We start from the raw sequence: 22490 nt of genomic DNA, 5'->3' as shown, positions 1-22490 counted from the left end.
ACCTCAAGGAAGAGGCAATTTGTGAAAAGTGATGCAAATAGCTACTGTTTGTGGTGTCAAGCAGACCTACCTCATTATTTAAGTGCTCCCTAGCAATCCGGTAAGGCTTTCCCCTCACGCGGGCATTTGTTGTTTTCCATTTTTTCCATTGCTTTGAGGTGGACAAGAGAAAAACTGTGTAGTGCTTAACAGCTCTATTACACACGATCAGAAGTCAGTCCTCCCCATAATATGGCCTATCATACACATTTTCACCTCGGTGATTTTTCTAATATGAAAAACTAAACACACCACCAAAGCTACTGCACTTAACAATAACAGGTACAGCTTGACTAAATAATGGCCTGCCTTGGTTCCCTCTTGCAGGATCATAAAAAGAAGAAAAAACATAGCAACTGAAATGCAAATCAAAACTGCACGTGGGAATTAGATGACAAAAGGACTGAAAACAGTGCTTTGGATTCTGGATCCTTGAAGAAGTGTCCAGTTGTCTGTATCAAAGTCATCGTTAACCATGCTCAGCTCTGCAACCTCTGAGGATTAAAGGCTTCAAGCAAATTATTTACATATAAACTGAAATGTCGAACAGGAATGGGCTAACAAACATTTGCAAATGCTCTCCTGAATCAAAACTTAGTTCGGTGTGGAAGAAAAAGGGAAAGATTCACATGGGTAGACTGTGTTTGGGAAGGCTGAAGTACCATTTCCTACACTGAAATGTGTGTTTATTTTTGAATTTATCTTTGAATATAAAAAAGCCAAACTTGAGCAATTCAACAACGCTCAGTATGAAACTGGTGCACAGCAAAGGGCTCTCCTCAACTATTTTCTTCTAAAAAGATTACCCATCCTGACATTTCTTACAGGTACCAATTGTCTTCAGAAGCTGAGTGCGATGATTCACGTTAGTACATTTCACAACTGTTTGAAAATAGGCCTAACTACTTCTCCTTGATATGAGACAATTTAAGCGGCGATGACAATCTTGATAAAATGTCAATAAGACAGCAACACAAAACTAACACCTCACTGACTTGTCTCATTTATAAACTTGAACCTTTTCCAACAACAGAAACAAATTAAAGGTGAGGATGGTTTTCACTCTGTTACATTTACATGATGCCGTATTTAGGAAGAAAAAGTCTCACAAATACTGAACACAATTGCTAACACTTCTGACAGCATTTAAAACTTTCATGGGTGTTAAGAAAGGGAAATGGCACTACTGTATACATTACAGACTATTTGTCAGCCTGATCCTATATTTTTCATGCTTAGTGATCCTTATTCTTACTCTTTGTTAGCTTCCTAAGTAACTTGACTTTTTGACCATCAAAATAAAGACTTCAAATGAAGGTCTGCAGGTATTTTTGTGAGAAGGTATCTCCACCAGCCAATTTGACAACACTAATTTTTAAATGTCTAACAAATTTTATCTGCTACTGCAGACTTCTCGACAAAGCTGCCTTCATGTAAATTCACGTTTCTTCTTGAAAGCTATTTAGCCATTATTACACCTCAAATATACCCCCAGCATACAGCTGTGCTAGAATGTGTTGTGTGTACTGCTAGCCTGTTTTTTTGCAGTGCCTCTGGACTAACAACATCCTGCTTCCCAAAGGAGCTTGTTTCAAAGGAGCCAATTAAGTGAAAACCAATTCTGCATTCTCTCCCGGTTTCAGAGAAACTGTGCTCCATTGTTCCTTAGCAGAATAATGGAGGAATTAATAATATAAATATGCAGCAATCTGAATTTGCTAGCTCTTGTTCTTTGACTATTCAGTGGAACATCAATGGGATTATTGATGAGCAAGGGTGAAATCCTACAAATGATATTTCCCCCCTTTTTTTCTACAGTAAATGTCAACCCCTGCAACATACAGCAAAGCCACTCGTTAGCCTGTCAGCAGCAACCATTTTCTAAAGCTGTCTGCCTCATAACAAGGCAACAGCTCTGTGTACACTCAGCAGCTCTCATCTGCGCCACTCACGCATTTATCTGCCTTTCCTGCAGAGCAGCAGCATGAAGGATGGGATGGAGGCATCTCGGTGAGGAAGCTCGCTTCAGAAGTGGAGTAGAAGCATAGATGGGGAAACGTGATAAAATCGGATAATTAAAGGAGAAGGGGAGTGTCTGTACATATTACCAGGGTTACCTGCACAGTTGTTTAACTAGCAGCCCATTAAACCGTGGAAACACCCTTTACATTATTAAATAACTTAGACCCGAACAACTGATAGCAACGAGTTTTAGCCCTGCAATGTGATTTTGTATGGCTGTCAGACATGCTTCTCAGGTCCTCCTTAGGACTGGCAGGTGCCTTCTTACTGGACCTGCTGCTTCTGCTCAGCAGAGAAGAGAAGAGAGTTGGTTTTGTACCCGGATGCTCGGCGTACGTGGCAGTGAATGAGAACAGCACAGACGCCCTTCTCCATTTCCCTCTCCCCAGGCCTCCACACAAACACAGAAAGCAGTCAGTGCGTTCAGTGCAAGCCTGAACAAAACAGGGCATCTCTGGAAAAGCAGTGAAGAATAAAAGAGGAAAAAAAAAAAATCAAGACAACAAAATAGCTGGGAACGACTCTTAAATCAGAAAACTCAATCTCACTGATACATATAGAAAAGAAAGCGGAGAATAACACAGACAAGATTGTTTCTACACCAATTCTTCAATAATGCCCATTAATCTCATTATTAAACAGTTCAGATGTTTGCATACTCAGTAAGTATGAGACAGTGTATTAATGTAAAGCAGTTTTATTCATGAGGCACTTAAAAACCAATTAAAATATATCAGCTAAAATAAAAACATGCACTTTCCTGGGCAGCAATTTACAGTTTGTGTATAGAGCTTTAACATGTATGTGTGTGGGAAGCTTGTTTATTTTTATGTAAAGCGCTGAAACTTCTCTTGGTAGGCATAATAATAATTTGCTTTCATGTCTTGTCCTGAAGCATGACTTTTCATTCCTATCCAAAAAAACAGATTTCCAGCTGCATAACCAAACAACCTGCATTACTAAACATAACAAGCTTTTAAACTTCACTCCCAATGAATAAATCCAGCAACTTCTAACCAGTCTCGTTTTGCTTTTGTTAGATCTCAGCATATGGAAAGCTATTCCTTTATGTATGCCGTACTCCTTATTTGTAGTTCCTTTGTCAGGGAAATCAAGTCTTGAAACTGATGGCACCAGAATGCCTACAGAAAAATTCTTCCTCCTCTTCTTCTAAGAAAGTATGCTTAAATTTTTTTAGCCATTGAATCTCCATTTACAATTGTCTTATAAAACAAATCAGTTACATAAATGTTAATACTTAAAACATGTGCCACTTTAAGATAAATTTGAAGGAAATTATTCAATCCACAATGTATTGTATTTTCATCAGAAATAAAATACTGTATTTCTGAACCAAATATATATCCTTGCTTATTCAAGCAAAAGAAGATATCCAATAAGATGGAACTCAAAAGGTGTTATTTTCTCCTCAATTCACCCCATTTCAGGTGGTGGAGAGCTCTTTGTCCACGTCCTCTAGGAACACGTTATTCCTGGAAATTGCCTCTAGTATGGTAATTACTAGAAATTGAATTATCTAGCATCAGTGGGTTTGACATACGTCCTTTACACAGGTGGGATTAACCACCTGTAGGGGCTGCAGATGGTGTTTATACTGCCCTGACTGCTCAGAGAGGTGAGGGAAAGGCAGCCCTAAAGCTCTTCTTGGCCTCCACACATTTCTTGCCAGTGGCAGCATTAGAAGTAGAACCACCACTCTGACAAACATTCAAGGCCTCTTCATATACCCAAAACGACCCAAAGTCTACGCTATGGAGACTGCAGTCACTACAGGGGCTGCATTGCAGTAGGTGCCTCACAGCCTGCACACATCCTCTCATCTTTGTGACACTCTGAAATTATCATTCCTCTTTTGCCGGATACAAAGCTAACTGCACTGGCCAGGAAGCTTTTCTGATTAAGAAAATAAACAGACTTTGGATCAAAAAAAAACATATAGAATGGTACCTTATTTTTCCATTATATCTCTGCTTTGTGGGTTCATTTGCACTTCTATTTGCCAAAAAGCTTGCAATCTCTTTTTGAAAATCTGGATTGAACAACTGTAGGGAGTTATTACACGTCTTGTAGTGAGTTATTACACATCTTGTAGTAATTGGAATTGTTTCTGGAAATCTTAGGTCCCAAACTCATAGGAGTACATATGAAATGTAACGTTCATTATTTCTAATTAAGAGACCATGGAGATTCTAGGGCAAAATCTTGACCCAATCTTAAAATGTATTAACATTAATTTTATTTTAATATCATGACTCGCTAGGATAGGAATGAGTCTTTCTTTCTAACAAGGCCAAAAAATATATAACAGAAGATGAGAACCCAAAGATAGAAAGCACGAGATATCCTCTCTGGCTGACAAACTATATTCAGAAGCATTTATTCTTCTCTAATTTTTTCTTTTTTTTTTTTTTTTCTTTTTTTTTTTTAACTATAAGTGAGCTACCTTATGCCAAAATATGCCACTTGTAGAAGAAAGCAAAGCTTTGGCCAGTCTCTGATTGCAAAACCAAACAAAATATGTTGTATTTTTAAAGATAACTACTTGTACTTGAAAATGCTGAGTATTACTTTGAAAAGAAATTCCTTTGCATTCTCAAAAAAAAAAAAAAAAAAAAAGCAATGGAACAGAAAAAAAACATACCTTTAATTATCTGATGGGTATTCCCAACTCTTATTACATTGCTTTTAAATCAGATAAAATAATTTTGCACTTTAGCTTATTGCAACCACATCACGTAAGTTTTACCGTTCTTATCCACGAAAGAGTCTTGTGGAAACAAACATTCTACAGGTAAAGGGATACATCCTTGACACAGAAGATTTAAGGAAAAACAAACATACATACACACACCAAAACCAAGCTACGAGCTAGCCCTTCATCAAAAGCTTATTATCTGAAGGGAAAAGGAGAAGATGGAGAGAGGCTAATCACTTTCCTAATTCTCCAGTCAACCACTGCATGAGAGCTTTGTTTTCAAACAGAGCTCTCAAAATAATTAAACCATTTCATGCCAAGTATTCCAAGGACCTGTGCCATAGATAATTATTTACCTGTTCTCAGTTACATATCATGAAAGACGTATCTCTGCAAGGGAGGCAGGAACTCCCAGCTCAGTTTTTCAACTTCAAAGTTAGCTTTAAAACCACTGGCACTAGCAGAGGCATCTACTACAAGTCCATTGAAATAGATGCCTTTTCATGATATGTTTACCAATGCCTTCCAAAGAAGAAATATAAAAAGGAATTGAATCTCTGGGTGGTAATTAATACTGTAGTGACCTCAATCCATGGAGAGTAAGGTTATCAAAGAGGCGATCACTGCAGAGCACTCACCTGTATTTAGTCAAAAACCAATTGTTTCTCTTAGGTAGCTCTTTTTTGTACCGACATTTTTCATGAGAGAGACAGTTTTGAGGGATAAAACTTGGGGCAGTTATTTTGAAAACAAGTAAGACTTAAGAGCAAAGCACAAGTAACCAGAAATGCATATGCAAAAATCTATTTCAAACCTTGCTGTCTTAGGCAAGACAAAAGCCTGTTTAACATCAGCTTCATATAGAAGGGCTTGACTGTGATAGATGGAGGGACAAATCTAAGATGCTGGCAAAGTGGCTAAATTGGAGTTTGTTGACAGCTGTAAACTGGATTTAGGATGTGCCGTCACATCTACAAAGAGTCTAGCATAAAACTGATGAGTGTGAAAGCTTGCAGCTTGTTTTGTCAGCAAAGACAGCTGAAAACATTACTGTCGTGTCAAAAAGCCCCAAATGAAGTGGTTCTGCAGGACTTCTTACCAATACTGTTAAGTATACATTAGGGTCCCACAAGAAAGAAGACTTCAAATGTAAATGGAGGGTGGGGGAAAGCAAAGGGGGGCTCCAGTTCCCTCAAACTCTACGTGATACCAACAGAGAGCTGCCAAGAAAGCATCTTGCTTACAGCATCTTTATTAAAAGACCTCAATGGCTGCCAAATTAGCAAGGTTATCTTTATCTGTCCAAGTGGTAAAGAAAATTACTAATCACGTTATTGTGGTAGGCACATAAGACAACAGAGATTAGTGGGGGATGGCCTAGTTACCTCACCAGTTACCTCACCTCAGCAGTTTGCTCCCCGCACCCAGGCAGAATTAATATCTGCTGGGAGATTACAGACCTCTCCAGACCCATTTTTTTTTATAGCAGAAAGTGTCCTGGAGGTGACAGAAACACCCATCCTGCTTTAAGTGATCGCTTGATCAGTGTGAGCAGGCAGGGGGGTGCCATTCCCCCAAGGAGGGGGGTGGCTCCCATCTCCCTCCTTCCTCCTCCAGGCACTTGTGCCAAAAAAAAGGCCCAGGGAGGAATAACTGGGGGAAAAAAAAAAAAAAAGAAAAGGTGTTCAATGGTATGCTATTTGCAGCTGTTTTGCAATTTGTTTGAACGTAAAGGTTCTCCACGGCTGACAGACTGCTTAAGCAGGAGGTAGGGCCTCCTCATCCCAAAATGGCAGAACTGGAGGCTAATATAAATATAAATATAAAAGCTCTGGCACGAAGATTTCACCATTTCTCCTGAAGCTGACACCATGCAGCCCAGTGCTTTTGGCAACAGGCAGACAGATTCTTCATTGGAAAATCCATGGCCAAGTGCCTTTGGCTCTGAACACTAGACACCATTTCCAGGACAACGCGCTGCCATCAGCACCCCCTTCTTTGCCCCCTAACACATTCAGATGTTAGGAAGGCTGACATCACATTCTTAAAAAGAGAACAGTGGTTAATTTCAAAGGAAAACAGACTATGTGTTGACCTCCAATTACACTGCCCAGAATGAAAAATCTTTAAGACACCAAATGACATCACTTTAATTAATGAAACCTGCCCATCAACATAATTCACTAAAACACTTGTCATGTTCAGAGCAGCTTTAAAATTACATTAAAAGGATTTACACAAGCTTTTTCTAGCTTTCTTGATCATGCTAAGGCACATGAATCCCTCCACTTTCTATACAGATTTATAAGAAATTACAAACAGAAAAGAAAAATTAAACTACTGATTTTTTTGTGTGTGCTGCCTGGAAAACATATTTTCTACTTTTTACCTTTGAGCCATTAAAAATATTTCTTCTGTGACACAATTCCTCCGTCCAGACATGAAAAGCCTTAATAAATCATGCTGACTAATACTCTCCTGAACTTCAGAGTTTTTTCATCTGTTTGTTAATATTACATGCTGCCACAGAAGTCAAAGCTTTTGTAAAAAAACAAACCCTATGGCTCTTCTCTGCCATGTTTTCAATTATCACCTTATAGTCTTTCAATTTTAAATAGTGGATTGAGGACAATGATACTTTACATCTACCTTTACAAGTGTGTGTAAATGTATAAAATACATAGATGGGGGCTTGCTACACACAGTACAATACAGTAGACTGATCAGCATGAATTGATTAGAAGAGAACAGTTCATAAAGAGCCTTTTTTAAAATATTATTTCTTAGCAAATAATTCTCATCTTGTCTAGAGCAACCTCATCTACAGCAAGTGTTGATCTTACTGTTCACCTCAAGAAATCTAGGCATGCCAAAAAGGAAAAGCAAATACAATTGCTCATTAGGACCTTCTTGTCCTAGCTCCAAGCTTCCTTTGCCCTAAGGGTAAGCCAGGCAAAAAAAGACATATTTATGTCTTTTGGGTTCAATCACTCAAAGTGTCTCCCTCTTCCTTGCCACCAGGAACTCAAAAACAATAAAACAAACTACTAGTTTAATTTAGTGTTTAAAGTCAAGCTTCGATCCTCTTTTTTCCCAGAAGCAAACACATAAATAAAACAGAAGGTTTTGTTCCCTCCACAGGAAAAATAGAAAAACAAAACAAAACAAAACAAAACAACAACCCTCTGTTTTCCATCAAACCAGGTTTCCAAGTGTCTTCTTCACAGACTTTAAACAAGGCAAACTCAGATCTGTGTATGAAGCATTGCCCCCATTGCTGGCTTCCCTTAGAAGGAGCACTTAGCCCTCTGCCCTTGCCAGTCAGCTATATCTTCTTCTTTATATGATTGTTTTGGGTGACCAGTAGTGATGGACACTACTCAGCAAAAGCCCTCAATTACCATGCCTGCTGTCTTCATATACCTTCCAGGCTGGTCTACATCTTCTCTTCAACAAATGCTCTGCCAAACTTGGTAGATACAGTCAAGGAGTTTCTCTCTTGGGATCGTTTTGTTTAGTTGCTCAAGTTAGTATAAGTCATTTAGAAGCCTGCTAGGTAAAAATGTACAAATAGTTTTGCACAATTCAGCATTCAAAACTCACCTGCACAGATGCACAATCTTGGAGAATGTATAGCCCAAGCAATGCAGCAAGGCAAAGATAAAACTACCTAAGAAATCCAATGAAACTATCACCCAGAAAAATACTTGTTTTCCCACTGTGTTATTTCATTAAAAATACTTACATATCAATCCTTTAAAATACACTCAGGGCTATGAAACCTGCAACAGTCTTTTGAAAGCCACTTTGTAAGACTACTTCACTTACAATACTATTTAAAGATGTTGCAACCACATCTTTTAAACAAAAACCTACTGTAAAATTATTTTCATTAAGAAATGTAAAACGTTCCCCGTCTTCAAGACCAGTATTTGAGATAAATTCTGACTTTTAGATTCAGATCTTCAGGGGTCAGTACTATCTAACACACAGTTTATTTCTTTGTATTAAATGTCCTTATCTCACTTAAATATTTTTTTCTAAAATACAGCATGCAACAGTACACTAAGAAAAGGGGAGCAGAAAATAGCATCATGGTAACACAACAAACAAGAACATATAAAAAAAAATCGTCTAGCTCAAACAGAGAGTTTATTATTCTGGAAAATTAGTGGTACTTTTAAGTCAATTCAAACAACTTTCCTCCAAATGTTTCATTTCTTTTACTACTGTTACCAGCACTGAAACAAATGCACCAAAAGGAACTTTGCCTGAAGCCCAAGGCTCCCTCTTGAATAATTCAAAAGCAAGAAGATCAGAGTGGCTTAATTAAAGGGCCCTTGCTCAGTTTCTTCACTTTTCCCATGTTGCTGTTGTAGCACAATATGCCTCTATCAGGAATTAAGGAATCTTGTAGCAACTATGCTGCTTCCCTTTTCTTTTACAATGCAGTGAAATCGTCCTCACAGTGACACCAAACTCACAACATTAACAATTGAAATACCCACGGGTCTGACACAAGACTAACAAGAAAACCTTCTGAGCATCCTCAAACCCGGTCATTCGTGTCCAGGCAAGAAGAGGAAAAGACAAAGCTTCCACTGGCTCTTTTCTTCTTCACCTCTCTCCTGCATGGGGTGATGGATTGTGAGGCTGGAACACCTTACAAGAATGCTCATCCTGCCTGTTTCAAACACGAGCTGCATATGGACAACTTCAAACTGCAGAAACAAGGTCATCTACTGTTCTGAACATGGTCTGCAAGTGCAGCTACTGGGAATTTTCAACACAGAGCACTGTATGAGAGAAAATTCTGCACAGCAATTCTGCATGTCACCATTAATTTACTTGTCTCCTACCGCATGTATCACATACATCATGTAAATGCTACAGGCAGTACTGGTAAGGTACCTGGGACGTTCCCTAGGGGATGCTGGCATGGCATGCAATTTGAAGAACACCCGTGCCCCACAGACCCAATCGAAGATGTCATGTGAATCTGTATAAAAACACCCTGTGTTTCTCTACATTTTTTACAGTATTGAAAGGAGACAGTACAGCTAAAAAGCTAGCTACATCACCATGAATATCCAAGACTGCAAAGTCTACATGCGTGGCGACAAGATTCTGACAAGATGAACCTTCTCCAAATCCTAACATGAGACAAGCTGCTGTCCTGGCCAATTTTTCCAAGCAGATCTACCTCCTTTACCAGGCTGACAGTGAATCTGAGAAATCCTTCATGGCCTTCTGTGCTCTTATCAGTTTCAACACCCGGAGAGGGGAGGCATTTGCAAGCTGAAGAGACTCTCCAGCTGATCGGGCAGCTCTGGACAGATTGCACTGCCAGTCTGCACTCCCTGGCCGAGTGCCAGAGCCACGCTGCAGGGCCGAGAAGATAGGGCCACTTTGGTAATTAAGGGCAGCTCTGCTCTTTTTTACTTCGTAACAGGTCACTACAATGTTACCGTATTAATTGACCAACCATTACCCTGATTTCCACTCATTAGTTAGCATTTCAAATTAATCCAATCAAACAAAACGTACCTCATGGAAGTAAACACTCATTGATCTGTTTTGGCCTCCTGAGTCCGTTTTAGGCAGCACAGGGTAATACAGGTTCTTCGATAATTCGGATTAAACCTCATAATCAGCGCGCTATTTCTGACAGATTGCTTTGCACGTTTCAGACATTTATATTTTTAAAGAGAAAACCAGAGCTCTTTCATGAAAAATTCTGCATTTTATGCAGTGTGGGACACCACTGCCACCAAAGATTCCTTCTACTGAAAGCTGGAACTTTACTTATACCCATGTATAAATTATTTATAGCAACTGCAGCAAAAAAAAAGAGATGAGAAAAGAAGTCCATGCCTTGCTCTGCTTCTTTTAGATGCATAAAGACCTAAAGGCCACACACAGATTTCAGACCTATTCTAACTTACCAATATATAAAAATTATCTGAACACTCAATCTGTGTTTCCTGTTTTTGTTGGACAACTCCTTGGATTCCTCAGACTATTTTAGACCTTGGACAGGTTATACCAGTATAATTATGTGAATTATGGGTACCGGGTTTTTTTAACCGGCGTTGATACATTACTATGAGCTGTAATGGGAACACAAAAATCACTGCAGAAAAGTTGACTTTGGTTTCTATCTCAATCTGGAATAAAACACTCTAATCCAGCTAAGTCGTCATCAACATAAGGGATATTCCAACCATTCTATATAAGAATTACTAAAGCAAGAAAAAAAATTGCCCTTTGTTGTTGTTTTTTGATGGAAAGACCTAAATCCTGTGGGGCAGCTTCCTCGTGAGTACATTTGGTATAATGTGTTTCTAAGCAGAACCAGAAAAAACCTCTAAAAGTAAAAGTTGTGATCAGTACAAAATTACTACTACTTCTACTTTCACTTGCAGAGTCCTCTGCTGTCACACTACTAGCTCTGCAGCTGTTTAGAAAGCCCTCCCTATCAAAACCACACTATTATTGTTAAACAACTTTATTTTAAAACCAACAAACATAGCTATTGCTTATGCACTATCAAGACTCAAATATGGGTAGAGAGAGAGGCTTTTTTGTGCAGACTCTGTTCTCAGCTCAGCTCCCTGTGCCTGCACAGTACAGGAGCTCCAAACCCTCTCATGGCTCAGCCAGCAGCACAGTTTACTCCTCTAGTCCTTTGTTTGTGGCTGCACAAATGTTCGAGGAGTCTTATGGCAAAACAGAAGAATCAGAAGAATCTGATGGGGTTGAAGAACAAATCAAACAAACAGAAAAACCTTTTGTGATGCTTTGACTAAATACAAGTGATAAGGATGTTAGCCAACGTGACAGAACAGACAGAAGAAATATGCTATGGTTTGAATCAATAGCCATGACATACAAGGCTTGGGCAAGAAAAAAATAGCAGGTTTACTGCATTTTTAAGACAACTCAGAATTGGTTCAAAGAATGGTGAAGGAATAAGAAAGTGCCTCTGGATGGGCCTGATTTTGTCAAGATCTATATATCCCTTTGTTAACCAAATCTGACAAATTGTTCTCCTGGACCTTCACAATGTCTGTGCATCTGTCTGACGACATGGAGTAGTTGACCCAAAAAGGTGTACTCTCAGTCAGCATGCCTTGGGAAGGCAGGAGCCCAAAAGGGAATGTTTTTAAGTCCCCTAAGCATGGGTTTTGAGCACTGGTCTTTGGGACTTTATATGGCCGAACGCAGAGGTCCCAGTTCTGTGAATGTAGCATAGAGAGAAGAGGGGTTGCCAAGAGGTCCAAGAACCAGAAGCTCTGGTGTGAAGACTCCAGCAAAGATTTTGGTCAGGCAGTGTGCCAAAACAAGCCACCTACCGGCTCAGACCAGTGCCAACCATGGAGATCCTCCCAAAGGCTAACATGTCACAGCCCTATGGCATGAGGGTGTGTTCACAAAATCATTTGGGGAGGTCTTTGAGTTTCTTTCTAGCTTACAAAGAGATAAAGTTCAAACAGATATACCTAAAGGAGAGCCTGCCCCCCTCAAAACTGAAGAGGTACAAAAACTAGGTAAAACTAGATATTGGCACTTCCAGAAACCCAGTGGTTGGTTCAGGAGGTTCCCCAACATTAGAACAAGGGTCTCACGCACCAGGACTGCGTGCTACAACTGAAGATCCAGAGGTAGAAGATGATTAACTTTTGGTCAGCGCAAGAGAACTTCCTACCCACTGATTTCATCGCTCCATCAACATTCAGACACACAAATTGCCTTTTTCTAAAACAAGATACACTAAAATAAAGATAAGCATGTGACTTTTGAGTATGCTAAGAACAGGATCCAAGGGAAGAGAGCTGACCACTGTTATCTTGGCGTGTAATGATTTTCACAAATTCCCAGCACTGTTGCATTTCTTTTTAATATAAAATAACCTGACATTTGGGGCATTGCTTACCATCTCAGTAAGGTTCCAAAATCTGCAGCAGCTTCAGACAGAGTGACAGGGTACACTAAGAGTTGGTTGTTTTGAAATGACGCATAAATACTGCTCTGCAGGCTCATATAAAAATGATAAAGCCAATCCAGCCCTAAAGAGAATTACACTTGCAGAAAGCTGCATCTTACTAATTCTAACCTCACGAACTAGGCAAAATGATGGGCCTCCGAATTCCAGCCACATGAACTCTTTAACTGTCTGTCATAAACAAATGCCCAGACTTGTTTTTAACTGCATTTTCTGGTTCCTCTCTAACAGGTTCCCATATTACACTTACATGGGGTCATACCACATACATGATAATAATATATGTCCTCACACTCAAGAAGGGTGCCTCCAGAACATGTAGATCTAAATGTTGATCATTTCATCCCACCTGTAATTGCATAGAAACAGGACATATTCTTCTTTTACTCTACAGCTCAACACATGCCAAAGATAGTTGATCTGTACTACAGGAGTACTGAAAACAGAAAAAAGTGCATCAGTTTCACCCCTGTACACTTCAATTCCTTCCAGCTCAAAGAAGATATTCTACATTTAAATTACCAAAGCATGAATCACGTAAATTTGCAACTTTATTTTAGAGGTCAATTAAAATAGCCAACATTATGTTTGTTTTTTTTCACAGAAATGTAACTTTTTCTTCCTCTTTGAGCAAATCACAAACATGAATTTCTACCAACAAATTGTGATCTTGTTCACATTTGTTACAGCAAGATAACTCAGTACTGCACAAACTGTTCAGAAAATAATTTTCATAATTTTCATACAAATTAAAAGGTTAGCATGGAGATTTCTCAAGTATGAGTCTTGCTTACTATGGGACAAGTGTCACGAAATCGTCTTTGTGAAGCAGCAGTTGGATGACAGTTAATGTTCGGTCAGAATTAACTAACGCTATTAGGGAATGACCTCAAAGTGATTTCTTCAGGGAGCCCAAGGACCAGAGGACACTGAGCACCTTGGGGCCACCCAGCTCTATTTGTCTCTGGGCCAAGGTGTGGCTCAGCCACAGGTAAGTTTCCTGCTAAAGCTGAGTTAACTTTTGGGCTGCAAGGTAAACATAAGGAAGAGTAGGGTATTGGTTCAGGAAGACCACCGCCTCCTTACTTATACTGCATGAAATCTGAAGAAAAAGGTAGTAGAAGAGAGGTCGGTGTCTTGAATTGCAGATATTACTGGCTATACCCCTACTCTGAAGTAGAGCTAAGCTAAGGGCGAGTACTGGCAGATGCAATTCAGCTGTGATGATGTTCAAAGCTGAAAGAAATGACAGAGCTATGATGGCAGTTCAGCCTAGCAAACACCAGCACAGAACAAAACCTGGTATCAAATGCACTAAGAAAGTTCATGGGGCTTTATTTATACCTGGAATTAGAAGAGGTTGCTGACTTAGAATGAAGGATAGCGCTAGAACTGGGTTTAGAGATGGGGCTCAGGCCAGCAGATACTGTTAAGCTGCAGCTTAAAAGGAAACTCAGGGTTAATACAAGAAGTGGAGCTGGCTTAGACTTAATTTGTGGGATCGGGAGCGAGATAATGCTAAGATTAGGAGTGGAATTAGGGTTTGAGCATGCTCTAGAAAAAGTTGATGAACTGCATCATCTCGTTTCAATATCAGGGAGGGCAACATGCCATGATAAAGGTGCCACATGACAGGACTCCACACACCCTTAGCAAGCCTAACACACCTCCTGGCATGCCAGGCCCACTCTGCATATATCCTCTGTTGATGCAAGGCTCCCTATTGAGCTGTACGTGTGATGTGAATCTGATATGCACCAGACCCCTTTAGATCACCCCATATGCGAGTTTACCTTTCTTTGCACATGTGCATAGTAAACCTGGTGTGGACAAGATGTCTGAAAACATCCAGTCCTTTCTGTCTCTGTTTCTTCCTTCATTTGTACTACATCTGCCATGTCTGAAATACATCATAGTCTAAAAAATGTAAGTGTATGGCAAACAATATTTCCTGTCTTCATAGATACATTTTTTAATAGAGTTGATCAAGTCTGCACAGTGGGTCGGTCCTGCTAAGGAAATCAAAAGCCAGATCAACCACATAGACAGAGATGCAGCATAAAAAATCATCATTGTCTTCTCCAAACTTGAACTTTGCCAGTGCTGACCTTGGCAGCGCTATTTAGCGCTAACCTTTTTCCCAGTTCTTGGGAGTAGATATCTACCACATTACTCAGAATTTTCTGTGTCAGGGAAGGGTTCAGGATTGACCCGCCTAATTTACATTACAGCAAAACCTGATGCTTATCTTCTCTATCTCTGTGTTTTAATCACTAGATAGGCTCACCCATATTAGCAATTTAAGGAAAAATTCAGTCTTAGTGGTAAGAGAGGCCTTGGATCTGACAACAGCACTTTTTGGGGAAGGATGAAATAAGTCTTTAAGAAACTTACAGATGTAGAACTTAGCAGCATGGTTTAGTGGTGGACTCGTCAGTACTAGGTTAAAAGGTTGGACTAGATGTTCTTAGAGGTCTTTTCCAACTTGAATGATTCTATGATTTTATGATTTAATCACATTTCAAGGACGAAATCGTGTGCATGCTGGAGACTATATAGTTAAAAACTTTACAAATCAACACAAGTAGCACATGGCCCACCTCTACCAATTTTCAAGCTTGCAATTTGGAGAATGCAGGGCAGGCAAAAATGATAGTTGCTCAATTCAACAAGCAAACCTGCTTTGGCATTCACTACAGACTGCAGAGGAGAAAGCTTCACAGTGAGTCTTGCCAAGAGGGAATTACAATAATCAAGCCTTATGGTCACAAGACCACACACTACTGTTGTGAAACAGTCAGTGGGTAAATAAGGGTGTAGCCTGCAATATAGCTCAGGACTGGAGGAAAAAAAAAAAAAAAAAGCCACATCCAAAACATGGTCTTATCCTTGAAAAGGTACAGAGTCAAGAAAAAAAAATCACACAAATATGCATGGGCACCAAAAATGTGGCAAGAATGATGCTGCTGTTCTAATACTGTCAATGGATTAATGAAATAGAATAGTAAATAAAGGTGAGACATGTCGATGGACTAATGAGACAGAATAGGGAATAAAGGCAAGTCATAGAGATAAGCCTGCAGCAAGTAATTTAAGCAAAAGCAACAACAGCAACAAAAGGGAATTCCAAGGCAGTTAGGAGTTAAAGTTTGGATGATGTAGGACTGACAGCTGAAGTTCAGTGTATTAAGGTGAAATCACAAAAGGAGTACATTTCCAGAATAATATGAAACTAATAGCAAAAAAATGATAAAAATTAAGATGCTGATTTTCAACCACAAATATGCAGGTGCCTCAGACCAGCAGAGATGCTCATGGACAAAGCTGAATCAGAAAAGCCACCGTTCAGCAGCCTTAATGGTTGAAGTCTGACTGAACATTTTCTTATGCCTCTTGTGTTTCAGACGTGTATCAGTGTAATCGAAGGATTCCAGAGATGTTTTCCAAGCTTCTTTTCTTGTTTGCAGACATTAGGTAAAGAATGTGCAAAATAGTCACTTCTACAAACCTCTGACCTCAGCTCTGCGTAGGCAGATGTCTCTGCTGTCTCTACACCAAGCAAAACTTCCTCTAATGATCCACCTTTGGCTGTCTCACCACGTCACAGCGTTAGTGCCAGAATGGAGGGAGAGAGGACATTAAGCTAGGCTGGGTGGAGCAGCCCCCACGGGGGCTCAGGGTGTGCTCCCGGCCTTCTCCACTGCTGGCCATTTTCGGGGAAGATGGCTGGGCAGCAGGGAGTGGCGGAGGGAGAGGAGAGAAAAGCAACCTTCACTCCTTCCTGCTGACAGGGCACTGACTTGGAAAGCCCAAGAGCAGAAGGGGCTTGATGGGGAGAGGCAGGCCTACACATGGCCAGGCCTTCCCCATTGGTGGGGAGCCAAAAGCTGCTTCATTCACTGCTCCTGCTGACCCCTGCTGCGCTGAGGGATGAGGGAAAATGAAAAGCTTTAAGTGTACAGCATCATTTCCACTGCAGGGAGGAAAAGACGATAGTTTGGACAGGGGAAATGCTAGACTGCAGTTATACATACATGACACAAGTTGCTGTGCTGGGTGGTGAGAGGGCTGCGGTGAAGCATGAGAGCCCTGTCACAGGGAAAAGCAGGAACAGTGGGATGTAAATTCTCCAGGATGGGAACATAAGCATTAATTTTAACCAGGTTTACAAGTGTGGCTGTCAGTAATACTTTCCCAAATAACACCACAAGTTTAACTACAAATGCAAAAGCCTCTCACACAAAAGCTACCTCCATTCCAACCTCCTGAGAGCTTTCCTCTTTATGGCCAGCCCATCAGAAGCGGCAGGTTTCAGTGGGGTCTTCTTTCTATGTGCTAATGTGCTATTCAGGACGCTCTCAGCTTTCACCACTATGTTCTTAATTTCTCTGTCCACACTAAGCTTCTGGTCCTCAGATATGATTTGCACTTAAGTACAAGCAATATAGTGTTCATTCCACTGGTACAATTTAACGTATAATTTTCCAACTGCTATTAACTCTCAGATTACTTATGAGGCAAATCAATCACACAGCTTTTGACAAAACCCATGCTTATTAACACCTTTGTCTCTACAAGGGGCTCGCTGGGCTCTAAAATTTCTACTCTAAAGAAAATAGAGGGTTAAAAACTTCTAAATCATTGTTCACAGTAGCCTAGATAACATTAGCAAACCTGTTGCAATCAAAAATCATAAGCTGTATTTCCAAATCTCACAACTCAGGTCAAGAACCACAATCATAATTATCATCACTGAAATACTACACCCTGACTCACTCCATACAAATAAGCTGCACTTATAAAAGCAGTCCTCTGCTTCGGTAGACAAGGAAGGCAAAGGGAGAAACTGATAAAGAATAATTAAAGTAACACTGCTCTAATGAAAAGGTGAAATAACTTAAGCAGCCCATGAAGTAACCAAGTGTACACAAAATAACTCAACAGATGTTACACTGGAAGGCTCAATATCCAGCACACAGATGAAATAAGAATGTGATATTAATGGCAGATCCTACAGTAAAGTTGATCATGGACCTTCTGTTGCTAACTTTCATAATGAAATACTATATTGCATGTAATTCTTGAAAGCAAACTTTACAGAATGACCAGGAAAATCAGAAAAAAAAAAAAAAAAAAAAGGCATAGCTAGTATGATAGTGGACAAAAACACGGAAAACAGAGTTGAATTTCTCATTGATAAGAACAGTGAAATACCATTTTATCTGCCTATTACTGTACCTTCATGACATCTTTGTAGGAATGAATAGCCTCAACTTCTGCTTTGTCATCATCGTCATCGTCCTCCACTCCCTCATCCAGAGCATCATATCCTTCATCTCTACCCCCATCAGTTTCTGTGGTGTTAGTCATGTGGTCTATAAGCTGCTCCAGAGGAGGACTTAATTCCCGCTCTTCATTGTCCTTCAAACCATAGTCCAAGGCTTTGTATATAATAATCCCGAGGGATTCGATAACCTATAAAAGTAAAATAGAAGTATTTGTTAATGCCATTCAAATGAACAAATAGGCTAGACTAGAAACGCTCTTTTCTGGTGCTTATATAACAAGCTCAACAATGGAGAAGACGGCAAACATCAAAATTAAAGAGAAAAATGAACATCCGCTATCTACAATAATACTTCAGTAATGTAGCACACAATATACAGGTCATTATTTCAAATTTTGAAATAAAAGTAATAATATAAAAATAAATCCAGGCCCTTTTTGACTAAAAAAAAAAAAAAGTACTCAAAAAAACAGTACTATAGATTTTTATATACAACCTTTCTCTCCTGGGAAAACAAAAACAAAATGAAAAGAAAGAACAGTTTAACATGAGATGCCTCCTTCCTCCCACAAATGGTTACAACACTTGGAAACTGGCCTTTACTTTCTGCATTTCTTCATAGACCTGAGAAACGTCCGGGGCCAGCTGTGGACATTCTAGTATTAACTCTCTGAGCACTGGGACATCAGCACACAGGAACTCTTTTACCTTTCTGCACATGCTTCACTGAAGCTACCAACACCTGGATTTCATTGTAATGATTTTTGATTCATTGTACCTTGATTTTTCATTGAATTCAAGGTTGCCTTTTTGTGCTCTTTCAAGAGCAAAGCAAGCAGATGAACCTTTACTCAGTAAAAGCTAACAATAAATTGTCACAAACATCCTAAAATGCTAAATGCACGTTTCCTTTCTTGGCACCCATTATTTTCCTTACAGTAAACATTAAAGCTAGAAGCTTTGTTAGAGATGTAAAGAGATGGCATTTCAAATGGAGGAGTTTGGAAAGTGGTATTAATGGAGAAGGAAGGGAAAATGGGCTTGCAAGAGTAAACCACAGTAAGGCAACACAGATGCTTGTCTGACAAGGAAAGTAGGACTGGAGCTATTGCATGTAATCTCTGATCTTCCTTGTGTGTTATGATGGCTAGTGTATCACAGAAATGAGCAGACTCCCGTGTAGGAGTAGTTGGCACTAGAGCAACTTTAATAACAGAAGTATTTCTAAACATACCAAACCTTGTCATCAAATGCCATTTACTCTCATCTGGCTTTCAGTACTACCCTGGTCAACACATTTTTTAATGCAGATTTTTCCAAGTCCACTTTGGTACATAGGATAACATATATAGATTGTTAAAATGTTAAAATTAACTCTAGCAGCTTACTCATTTTTACACAGCAAAGTATTTTTGTATGAATGCTTGGAGGTTTGCAAAGACTTAAAAATGATAGCTGAATGGACAATTTCATGCACCAGCTGTAGCCTGACAGCTTTACGCTTATATTCATTCCTCTGCTGAGATCTCATGGCAGTGCAAATCCATTTTGCAAAACAGTGGTTAATAAGCAATCAAACATAAAACCCAATAAATAAAACAACCCTTTTAGAATCTATTTCCAATAATTTTGATAACTTGATCAATATAAATGTTTTTTTCTACGCTATTCTCTAAAAATGTGTTTATACTTACTTGAAAAATATTCTTAAGATATAGCTCAGAAAAGTGATTAGGCAAATTAATGAAGAAAAATTCGTCTTGATTTATTTAGATCAAAGAACAGCTTCTGACTCAGGAAATGCCAGTGAGACAGCCAGGTACACCAGGGAAGCATCACTGTATGCTAGCTCAGTTCTCACGCACTTCCCCAGACATCTCCTGTGACCCACTTTGGAGACAGGACACAGCACCATACAGACCTTAACAACTGCCTTAACTTATTAAAACCTATGTTTGCAATGTTTCTGGTTGGCCTCCTACAGAAATGGGAATTACATAAAATAAAATAAATTCTACTGGTACACAGGTACCTGTTTCCTATACCTCAGGCTCTCAGTACAATCTCAACGTATACCCCTTCTACTGACAGGGAACAAAAGAACAGCACGTTAATTCCAACCTGAAGTGGACCCAAATGAAAAATGAAGTACAGCTGAATAATTGCTTTGATATTTTAAACACTTGGGAGTAAACAAGGTCATTTCTAACTTTAATAAAACCTAACTTTAAAAGAGCTTAGCATACCTGAGAAGGACTGAAACGTCTGAATTGGATGCAAAGAAAATATCTTCTTGTGCCATACAGAGATGGCTGCTGAAGACAGATTTTGGATTTAGCTAGACCAACATTTTAAAAAATCCATGGAAGAGGGGTATAAAGAAAGTGCACTCCCTCTGCCTCCTCCTGTTTGGGAACAGGATTAAGGCATTCAAAAGCACCATGGCTAAAGCTGGGTGACAGCTGCTGCTTTCTTTGATGTATCCACAGCAGGGCTCTTGTAGTTCAGTACCACAGCTTGTGTGTTTTTCCATACTATGTACAGATTTCCTAATACATGCAAGGCAGACACAACACGAAAACCTGAAATGGTTCGAATTCAGACCCAGATTTCAAGCTTTCGGCTCCTTATTTAGGAGCCATGATCTAAACCGTGTTTATTCAGTGTCTGTCAGCATCACAGGTTCATCTTGCTGAGAGACAAAGCACCACGCTTCTTAATCAAGCAACTTTAGTTGGCTTGCATTAAAACTGAAAACGTTCAGTGCTCTGAGTAACCCTGGTTTACCAAGGACCTTGTCAAACCACGAGTGCGGCATGAATATCAAAAAAAAGTCCCAGAACCGTCCAAACTTCTTCACCAGGACAGCACTGCTAATGTACCTTTACACAAATAAAACTTCTGTGTCTATATAACTAGAGACACAACGTACAAAGTTAGAAAGCTCACTGCTGACTAATCTCACGAGCACTGACACTTCGCCTGTAACATAAATCAAATGCAAACAGAAAAAGGGAAACCTGTTCATGGTTGAATGGATGAATTGATAATACACGGTTTATTGAGCTGGATAATCAGGGACTAACATATTATTGTTAAAAAAGCATCAGTTATTTAAAAAGAAACGACTGGTTCTAATTTGCACTGTTTGTTAATTTAACACGAAGTAAATACTTCCAGCACCTAACAGGTGACAAGTACTGACACACTTTTGATTTACGTCCGTGAAAGCAGAGGTATAGCATGAAAAGAAAGTGAAATTTAAAGTGGGATTTAGTGAAGCCCTGTTTTAAGCCAGACAGATGTACATTGACACATCAAAACAGCTACACGCCACTGGAACAAATGCCAGTAGAAATGATAAACAAGGCTGCTCGATTCAGATTAAAAATAAATAAATCAAGTTCTGCCTCTCCAGTTTTAGAACTCGTTTGTTCCTGGCTGACTTACATTTTGGCAAAGGACCTGATCTCTACAAATCAATCAGTAGCTAAATAACTTAAAAAAATAAACATGGAAATCTGTGTTATTAAGCTTTACACCTTCTCCCCAAGTTCTTTTGAAAGGCATGGCTTCAGACCAAAGAAAAAAAACCCACACACCAAACATTTCCCACAGACTGAACTTGCACTCTATTGTGCTTAAATCATTAGTGAAAGGGGAATTTTGTCTCGCAGCGAGTATTCTTTCTGTTCCGACACCGGTCTGGACTTGTATTTTACTATTACTTTATAACAACCTGCGATAAACTTGCGAGACACTTTGCCAGAACATTTGGACTTGATGCATGCTGAAAAAACAATATCCTCGCACTCCTTCTACACACACACTAAAACAAAAGCCCAACCATTCAGATCATTTTCATAAACAAACAAGTTTGTTTCAAAAGCAAACACCAAAACTTTCCATGCTGCATACGTCCCTCCAAGACGCTGAGGCATGCCTCTCGGAAAGGGGTTCTTTACTTCCCAGGTCTTTTATGGGACATAAAGTTATGTTCGTCTAGTGAACATCACCAATTTTGCATTCTTGAACTCTTCACATAGGCAGCCTTTGTATAGAAGCAAAACATGTTTGAGACTTGCCAAAAGTTTCAGGTGAAATCACTGCATTTCACTTATTTATTTATTTTTTAACCTGAGAAGAATCCTTTTTTCCCCTGGACGTAGATGTTTCTGAATCTTTCTGAAGCTTAGAGGAGAGGCAGAATCTGCGTGCCATTCCCCCCACTCAGGGCACACACAATAGGGCACTGTCTAAGCTTTCATCCCCTTCCTAGGGTTTGCTTCAATTTTTAAACAAAGCAACAAAGCCTAAGGACAGGCTCGTCCTTACAGCAGCAAAGGGCTTTTTTTCTGCTCAAATTCCTGTCCCTCCCTAATGTTCTCCCTTCCTCCCAAAGCCACGCAGGTTTCGTAGCC

General features: G+C 39.6%; 1 protein-coding gene across 1 annotated transcript in view; it reads right to left on the bottom strand.

Annotated features, from left to right (window-relative positions):
- The window catches only part of SPIRE1 (spire type actin nucleation factor 1), a 125667-nt gene that overhangs the window by 51143 nt on the left and 52034 nt on the right, over positions 1-22490 (bottom strand). The window contains exon 3 of the mRNA XM_032181344.1: positions 18021-18257. Within this exon, the coding sequence (XP_032037235.1) occupies positions 18021-18257 (237 nt within the window). The remainder of the gene's footprint in view (positions 1-18020; positions 18258-22490) is intronic.

Source organism: Aythya fuligula, chromosome 2, assembly GCF_009819795.1.
Source record: "Aythya fuligula isolate bAytFul2 chromosome 2, bAytFul2.pri, whole genome shotgun sequence".
NCBI lineage: Eukaryota > Metazoa > Chordata > Aves > Anseriformes > Anatidae > Aythya > Aythya fuligula.
This window is presented reverse-complemented; position numbering and strand designations above follow the sequence as displayed.